At 41.3% G+C, this 9,246-nt stretch overlaps 1 protein-coding gene across 1 annotated transcript in view; it reads left to right on the top strand.

The window, feature by feature from the left end:
• The first annotated feature begins 4,317 nt into the window (after positions 1–4,317).
• Positions 4,318–9,246, top strand: part of LOC119409566 (acidic amino acid decarboxylase GADL1) — a 22,905-nt gene continuing 17,976 nt past the window's right edge. Inside the window, exons 1-4 of the mRNA XM_037676467.1 lie at positions 4,318–4,402; positions 4,522–4,631; positions 4,722–4,837; positions 8,828–8,907. Coding sequence (XP_037532395.1) covers positions 4,362–4,402; positions 4,522–4,631; positions 4,722–4,837; positions 8,828–8,907 — 347 coding nt within the window. The 5' untranslated portion in view covers positions 4,318–4,361. The remainder of the gene's footprint in view (positions 4,403–4,521; positions 4,632–4,721; positions 4,838–8,827; positions 8,908–9,246) is intronic.

The following is a 9,246-nucleotide window of genomic DNA, read 5'->3' as shown; positions in this document are numbered from 1 at the left end:
GTCTCATTGAGCCATGAGAACTCATTTTCAAGAGAGACCTGTTTAGGGAGCAGATGATTGGCCTTGCTCGTGGGCCCAGAGTGGGGCGAATGAGGGTGGAGGGAGGTGTGGGTGTTCCACCTTTTCCACCCACATTTTGATGTTGACGGTACCAGGAGTTGAACCTGCGAATTTCCGATCACAGGCCCATCTTCTAACCTCTGCGCCACCACTCCTCCAGTTAGCCCAGAGTATCCTCCTCGCTTAGTTGTATTTCTTTGCCCTTCAGCAGATTTTAAAGTTTTGCAGAAGCTTGTTAATCACTCAGTTAATTCAAATCAGGTGTTTAAAAGCAGAAATGGTAAATGGACTGTACTTATATAGCGCATTTCTACTTATATAGCGCCTTTCTATCATACTCAAAGCGCTTTACACTACAACCTGTGTCCTTATTTACCCATTCATACAGCACTCTATTATATCTCTACAAAGCTAATTAAACAAATCATTCTAAAAAGACGAATCAATTCTTTATCACTTTCATACACCAATGGGACACACATCAGAGGCTGTGAGGGGTTCAGTGTCTTGCCCAGGGACACTTTGGCATGTTACTGCTGGTGGATTCGAACCCCCAACTCTTGCATTGGAGGACGACTACTCTAACCACTCAGCCACAGCCGCCCCAGAAACATGTTTTAGAAACATATAAAACATGCGGGAAAGTGTCCCTTGAGGACCAGGATTGGACAAACCTGAACAAATCGTTAAATATCATTCCTTATATTCGGTGAGATAATGATATACTATCCTGTATTTATCAGATAGGTACGAGGTACATACTGTACTTGGCACTTAAGTCGCTTTGCATGCGACTGGAGTTGGTTCTCGTCTTACTGGTTCTTCTCAGGTGTAGGTGAGTTGCCACTGTGACTTGTTTCCACACTCTGTGAGTGGGATCATGAATGCAAAGTAGGTGGTTTCTTGTAGAGCTGTCCAGCTCATGCTGAATTCTCTGATCAGCCAATAAAGCCTCCCCAGGGAGGCGCCCAGGAACCAGATGCCTGAACCACCTCAACTGACTCCTTTTGGTGTGGAGGAGCAGCAGTTCTATTCCCAAGTCTCTCCAGGATTACTGAATTTATCACCCTATCTCTAAGGGAGAGTTCAGCTACCCTGCGGAGGAAACTCATTTCAACTGCCTGTATTTGCGATCTCATACTTTCGCTAATTACTCAAAGCCGGTGACCATAGGTGAGGGTAGGAACGTAGACTGAATGGTAAACAAGAGAGCATTGCCTTACAGCTCAGCTCCCTCTTTACCACAACGGACCGGCACAGAGTTCGCAAGAAATCCCTCTGTCAATCTCACACTCCACTCTTCTCTCACTCGTGAACAAAACCCAGACATACATACTTGAACGCCTCCACTTGAGGCAGACCCTCACCCTCGACCCAAAGAGAGCAATCCATCCTTTTCCGAATTAGGACCATGGCCTCAGATTTGGAGGTGCTGATTCTCATCCCAGCCGCTTCCCACTCTGTTGTGAACTGCTCCAGTGAGAGCTGGAGATCACGGCATGATGATGCCAACATGACAACATCATCTGCAAAGAGCAGAGATAGAATCCTGATACTACATAACCGGAACCCCTCCACCCCCAGGCTACACTGAGAAATTCTGTCCATAAAAGTTATGAACAAAATCTGTGACAACAGGCAGCCCTGGGGGAGTCCAACTCCCACCCCGAAGGTGTCCAACTTACTACTGGCAATGCGAACCCAACTCTTGGACAGCTTATATTGGGACCGCACAACCTGTAAAAACGGCCCCCCAATCCCATTTTCATGAAGCAGCTCCCACAGTGTACCTTGAGGAACACGATCGAAAGCCCTCTCCTAGTCCACAAAACACATGTAAACTGGATGGGCAAACTCCCATGACCCCTCGAGGACACTAGAGAGGGTAAAAAGCTGATCCAGTGTTCCATGGCCAGGACAGAACCCACATTGTTTGGGGCGGCTGTGGCTGAGTGGTTAGAGTAGTCGTCCTCCAATGCGAGAGTTGGGGGTTCGAATCCACCAGCAGTCACGTGTCTAAGTGTCCCTGGGCAAGACACTGAACCCCTCACAGCCTCTGATGTGTGTCCCATCAGTGTATGAATGTGATCTAAAGCACTGATTAGTCTCTTTAGAATGATTTGTTCAATTAGCTTTGTATAGATCTAGTAGAGTGCTGTATGAATGGGTAAATGAGGGCACAGATTGTAGTGTAAAGCGCTTTGAATATCTTGAAATAAGATAGAAAGGCACTATATAAGTACAGTCCATTTACCATTGTTCTTCCTGGATCCAAGGTTCGACTAACATTCTGACTCACTTCTCCAATAATTGTGAATAGACCTTACCAGGGAGGCTAAGGACAGTTATGCCCCTAGAATTGGAGCACACACTCCGATCTTCCTTTTTGAAGAGGGGAGCCACCACCCCGTCTGCTAATCCAGAGTCACTGCCCCTGATATCCACATGATGTTGCAAAGGCGTATCAACCAAGAGTCAAGACAGCCAAAGAACATCCAGAGCCTTAAGGAAATCAGGGTGAATCTCATCCACCCCTGGAGCCCTGCCGCTGCAGAGCATTTTTAACTACCTTGGTGACCTCAGACATGGTTATGGACAGACCAACCCCAAAGTCCCCCGACTCAGCTTTGTCCATGGAATACATGCCGAGGGGATTGAGAATGTCTGAGAGGTTTTCCTTCCACCTCCTGATGACATCACTGGTTGAGGTCAATAGCACCCCACATTCATTGAAAAAGTGTTAAAAGTTCTGCTTTCCCCTCCTCAGCTGCCTGATGGTTTGCCAGAATCTCCTCAGAGCTGACCGAGCGGCTTTATCCAAGGCCTCACCAAACTCTTCCCACATTTGAGCTTTTGCCTCAGCAACAGCCAAGGCTGTAGACTTCTTGGCCCTCCAGTACTCCTCAGCTGCCTCCAGAGCCCTACTAGCCAACTAGGCCTGATAGGACTCCTTCTTCAGCTTGACAGCCTCCCTAACCCGAGGTATCTACAACAAAGTTTTAGGATGGCCACCGTGAGAAGCACCAACAACCTTGCTTTCACAGCTCAAGGCAGCTACCTCCACAATTGAGGCACATAACTTGTCCCACTCGGATAACACTGAACTAGAAACAAGTAAAATGGAAAAAACTAACTAACTAATCCACACTCTACAACGATCGGAGAGGACATGGAGGTTCAGATGTAGTTTGCAGTTATTGCTGGGCGGGTCATCCAGTGACGTAGCTTTACTGGCCAATCAACGGTTACTGCCTGTTTACGTCAAAATCCTCATCTCGGACCAGTTTGCTTGGAACCACAAGTAAGACTGTCCCATATACCGGGCTGAGTGGGTATTGCTACCAGCAGTGGGCAGGCCCTTAATTAGTGCAGTGTGGTGTGGAACCGATGGAAGTTGAGAGAGTGGCAAAACACCATTAGAGGTTACGTACCTGGTACTTATCAGGTATGTACTGGTCATGTCAATTCATAATACTGGCTGATCCACGTACATACTTTGAAAGTACCAGGTATGTAGCCTGTATAAGATAACAAATCACTTCATAACACATCCTTATCCCTGTAGGTTCCCTGAAAATATCTGATGTATATCCCATCATTACCAAGCAGTTACGTATTTCATACTTATTTACTTGTACTTACCAGATAGTTCCTGGTCATACAACCTAGTCCCTGTTAGTATCTTGTAAGTATCAGGTATGTAAGGAGCACATGCCCCATAATAGGTATGTAAACCTAGGGTATATGTATGTACTAAGTATCTACACTGTTAGTACTATGCAACAAATCATTTTAACAGAAAGCCAAGGCTCCATAGTCAAACTGTATTTATCAGGAATGTGCCTAATAAGTACCCTGTAAGTACAGGTATGTATAAAACTGTATTGTGTAGTGCTACCTGAAATTAAACACACAGATGCCACTAAAACAGCCTAGGAAGCTGGTGGAAAACCGGGAATCAGGATTCAGACAGGAAGAAAAATTATATTACATGAAACTGGACAAGTTTTAAAGAAGATGTACCCTTCACACACAAGTTAAAAAACAGCAGAATATGTAAAGTTCTCATATTTAACATTACTTAATGTTAAACAGCTTGAAAACATTGAAGGGAAAATGTTTAATGATTTTTTCATAATGCTAATTGCAGTCTTATAGATATTTATTTTTATTAACTGTGATCTAGAAGGTATTGCTGTAATAATGTAATGTAACTTACTGTAATGCTGTTCCTGATCTGCTTCTTTGTAGGTCATCCTCGTTTCTTCAACCAGCTGTTTGCAGGGTTGGAGCCTTATTCCATGGTGGCAAGCTTCATCACTGAAGCAATTAAAACCAGTCTGTGAGTCATACAGCATATTGTTAAAAGGTTCACCGAAAAAAACCAACCTGACTAACTTTGACATGTTTGACATGTTGAACATAGATGTGCTAATGTATTGACATGATGGTTTTCATCAGATACACATATGAGGTGGCTCCGGTCTTCACTCTTATGGAAGATGCTGTGCTGAAAAAGATGATGGAGATGATAGGTTGGGAGGAAGGAGGAGACGGACTCTTTAATCCAGGTACTGTACATACACCACTTGACCTCTTCTATCCTAATCAACAAGATACACAGGGACTTACTATATTTTGGTGTGAATTTTTTCTTCCAGGTGGCTCAATGTCCAACATGTATGCAGTGAATTTAGCCCGATATCGGTTCTGCCCAGATCTCAAAGAGGTTGGACTCTATTCTGCTCCACGCCTCGTCTTGTTAACATCTCAAGAGGTATGACTTTACAGGAAATTGCTAAACTTCAGGATGAAGGCAACAATACTTAAGAACATTCTTGTCATACATATATATATATTTTTGTTTGTTTGTTTGTTTGTTTGTTTTTTATACCACAAATTTAAAGACAATGACCAAAACAACTGATTAGCATAAACTACTGATGTTTTTGGCTGTATGCTTAGTTTATATAGCATCAAGTCACAACAGAAGTTGTCTCAAGGCACTGAACAAAAACATTTGCATACATTAAAAAAGCCAATTAGTAAAAGTTATCTATCTAAGGCAGTTTTAGGCTGCTTTTTATCATAAACTCAAAATTAGTCAGACTATCACATACACTCACTTTATTATTTGGTGAAATTACCTTTAGCAAACTGTACATGTACCAAATGTTTAGTATGCATCAACAAGCTCCTGGCACCTTTCTGACTTTTCCTAAATCATTTGGTAAAGTTCATCTGAACTGGATAGTGCCCTGGCACAGACCTGGCTTATAAGCACAGTTCACAGATTTTTAATTGAGTTGAGGTCAGAGTTTTGGAAAGGCCATTCCAGAAGATTAATATTAGCTGTTTTTGCCAACAAGAGACCAGTTCTGGTTTGTGTTTGGGATCACTGTCATGTTCAAACATCCAATTTATTCAGGTTTCAAACATATAGCTGTTGTTTTGAGGTCCAGTTGAATAATTTTGAGGTCTTCCTTCTTCATTTATTCATCTATTATGCACAATGCAACAGTACTACACCATGATGCTACCATCACCATGCTTGGCAGTTGGCAGAGTTTTCTTAGGTTTGAAGTCTCACATTGAAAGCTTCACCTTGACTTCTCCAGTTTTACAAGACAGTGGTGAGACCAGCTATTTTGTATGGTCCGGAGACAGTGGCATTGACAAAAAGACAGTAGACAGAACTGGAAGTAGCAGAAATGAAGATGTTGAGGTTCTCCTTAGGAGTGACAAGGATGGATAAGATTAGAAATGAGATTATCAGAGGTACAGCACAGGTTGAACAACTGGGAGATAAAGTTAGAGAGGCCAGACTGAGATGGTTTGGACATGTCCAGAGGAGGGACAGTGGTTTGGACATGTCCAAAGGAGGGACAGTGGTTTGGACATGTCCAGAGGAGGGGCAGTGGGTATATTGGTAGAAGGATGTTAGAAATGCAGCTGCCAGGAAAAAAGACAAAGAGGAAGTCCAAAGAGAAGACATATGGATGCAGTTAGTTGGAGTGAGGAGAATGTCTCGCTGTGGTGTCCCCTGATGAGAGAAAAGCTGAAAGAAAAAAGAAAACCTTGACTCCTCAAAACATATTTCTTGTAATTGTGGCCCAATGCCTCGGTCTTTGTCTCATTTGACCATAAGACTTTTCTGCAGAATGCATTTGGCTTGTTCATGTGGGAAGCTGTACATTTTAGCTAAGCTTGAAGGTGGCACGTTACCTAACAAATTTTCTTATATTAGAGGGTGACAAATGAGTTTTAGTCAAGAGTGCTGTCGAACAAACCCCACCAGCAGCAGTCAGTCATGATCACTAGTGAGAAGTCAAATTTTTGCACCCTATTTTTTTCTATATAACCCTTGAACTTTTATATTGTATAATCATTTCACCTTGTGTAATGGTTTAAATCAATTATTAAAAGTCCCAAATTGTTATAAAATTCAAGCTGAGTGTATGAGAAACTTCTGACCACAAATGTAGTCTAAATTTCAAAGTAAAACTCAATAATTATTTTTAAAAAATTTAATAAAAAAAAATAAAAAAACATTCAGTTCAATTCAGTTTATTTATATAGTGCCAAGTCACAACAGAAGTCATTTCAGGGCTCTGAACAGAAACAGTCGCATACGTTAAAACAAGCCAGTTAGTAAAGTTCTCTATTTAAGGAAGGAAGCAGACACGTTGAATCTTCACTCCATCACAGTCTTCCATCCTGAGCAAGCACAAAGGCAACAGTAGAAAGGAAAAACTAACTGTTAACAGGAAGAAACCTCCAGAAGAACCAGGCACAGGACGAGAGGACATCTGCTTTGACCGGCTGGTTGAGAGGACAGGAAGGAGAGACAAACACAGAACGACATGTCCAGATGTACTGTCGATAGGAGGAAAGACAAAAACACTTTTAAGGATAGAAATAATTAAAAATACAATCAGGTAGAGTAGAGTTAAGTAATGACAGCAGAAGAGTAAATTGTGGTCAGTTTGTCCTCCAGCAGTCTAAGCCTATAGCAGGATAACTAAGGGATAGTTCAGGAAACCGACCCTAACTATAGGATTTATCAAAAAGAAGCGTCTTAAGCCTAGTTTTAAAACTGGATAATGTGTCAGCCTCACGGACAGAAACTGGATGCTGGTTCCACAAGAGAGGAGCCTGATAACTGAAAGATCTGCCTCCCATTCTGCTTTTGGAAACTCTAGGTTCAAGTTCAACTTGTGTTTATTTGTCATATGCAAGATTAACATAGGGTTAACAGTACAATGAAATGCTTAGGATGAGAAGAACCAGACTGACTCACTAAAAAAAATTAAAAGAACAAACCAACTAGAAAATACAAAAAAAAGCATGCAATAAGGGTACATTAAAAAAGTACCAAAAAGTGAAAAAGTAATTAATTAAAATATTTACAATGTCCTAAAGAGAGATATTGAGCAACAACATGGTAGAATATAATGGTGCAGCTGGTTTAATTTGAATTAATAAGTATTAATAAGTACTAGTATAGGAACCGCAAGTAAAGGTGCATTCACACCAGCCCTGTTTAGTCCGCTTTAATCGAACTCTAGCTCGTTTTCCTAGAAAGTCTGGTTTGTTTAGGGAGGTGTGAATGTGCCATCGAACTCTGTCACGGAACAAAAAGGTAAACTCTGGCCCGGGCTAAAACCTTGGACTCGGTCTGGTAGAAGAGAACTCCAGCGCGGTTCGAGTACAGTGTGAATGTAAACAGACCGAGCCCCGCTCCGCAGGGTAAACAAACACACATTTCTCTGACCTTATATGGAGCCGTCAGCTGCCTTGTGTGAAAAACAATATTCTCCATGGTCTTCTGTCTCATCTTCTGCTCATGCTAAGTCCATTTTTGAAAAATGACAAAATATAACTCCTAAAACTGCTAAAACTTGATGCCACTTTGTTTTTATTTTTATTTACAAAAGAAGAAGAAGACGTGTCTTCAGAGGTTTTTGTGTCGTTTCTTTCAGTAGTTCTAGGTGCAGCGCCCCCACAGGTGAGCGGGGGAATAGGTTGGTTCAACAGGTTGACTCGACTGCACAGTGCAGTGTGAATGCAAACTCACCAGCTCAAATGTAAACAAAAGGTCATGAATATTGGTCTCGAACTGAACCGAGTCTACCGGACTATCTGGTGTGAAAACGACCTAAACCTGCAGTCTGAGTGAAGTGCTCTGTTAGGAAAATATGGAACAATAAGATCTGTAATATACGATGGAGCTAGGTTGTTGAGAGCTTTGTAGGTTAGAAGTAAGATTTTGAATTCAATTCTGGATTTGACAGGGAGCCAATGGAGAGAAACTAAAACTGGAGAGATATGATCTCTCCCAGTAACTCCAGTTAAGACTCTGGCAGCAGCATTTTGGATCAACTGAAGACGTTTTAAAGAAGTTTGTGGACACCCAGATAATAAACCATTGCAATAGTCCAGTCTAGATGTGATGAATGCACAGACCAGTTTTTCTGCATCATTTTTGCACATGGTGTTTCTAGTCTTAGTGATACTACGCAGGTGGAGGAAAGCTATGAAACAGAATACATTATGTCTGGTACACACTGTCTGTTCTTTTTTTTATAAATACAAATGATGATATGAAAGATAATGCATTTAACTTGTGATATTTACCATTTTTATGATTCATTGCAGACCATCAGCTTTCAGACCAATGATAAGATTTTCAAAAGAATTTATGAAATTGATAAGAAAAAATACCTTTACTGATGTGTCTGCTAAATGCTTGTGTCATCTTTTTCAGAGCCATTACTCCATTTCTAAAGCAGCAGCTTTGCTTGGATTTGGCACAAAGAATGTTTACATGGTGCCATCTGATGACAGGTAAAAGTATTAAACACATCTGTCATGTTTTAACGCTCGTCCCTCCTTAAATTTAAAACATTTGAAATCCTGTTTACAGGTATAAACGTTTGTCCAAAGCTTTCACACTCATGCTATATTCCCTGTTTGTTGGTGACATGTATAATTTAAATATTTTATACAGTATCCTGATGCATGCTCAATAATCCAGGTAGAAAAATCCAAAAAAGTTCAATCTGGTCCTCTGGACATTAAAAAAAAAAAAACAAAAAAACAAAGCAAAAAAATCTAGAAACGTTTCGTCTCTCATCCAAGAGACTTCCTCAGTCTGAGGTGCTGTTTTCAGCTCAGTCTCTTAAA

Source organism: Nematolebias whitei, chromosome 5 (genome assembly GCF_014905685.2).
Source record: "Nematolebias whitei isolate Nwh7 chromosome 5, NemWhi1, whole genome shotgun sequence".
NCBI lineage: Eukaryota > Metazoa > Chordata > Actinopteri > Cyprinodontiformes > Rivulidae > Nematolebias > Nematolebias whitei.
The sequence above is the reverse complement of the archived record's forward strand: the minus strand, read 5'-3'. Positions and strand labels throughout refer to the sequence as shown.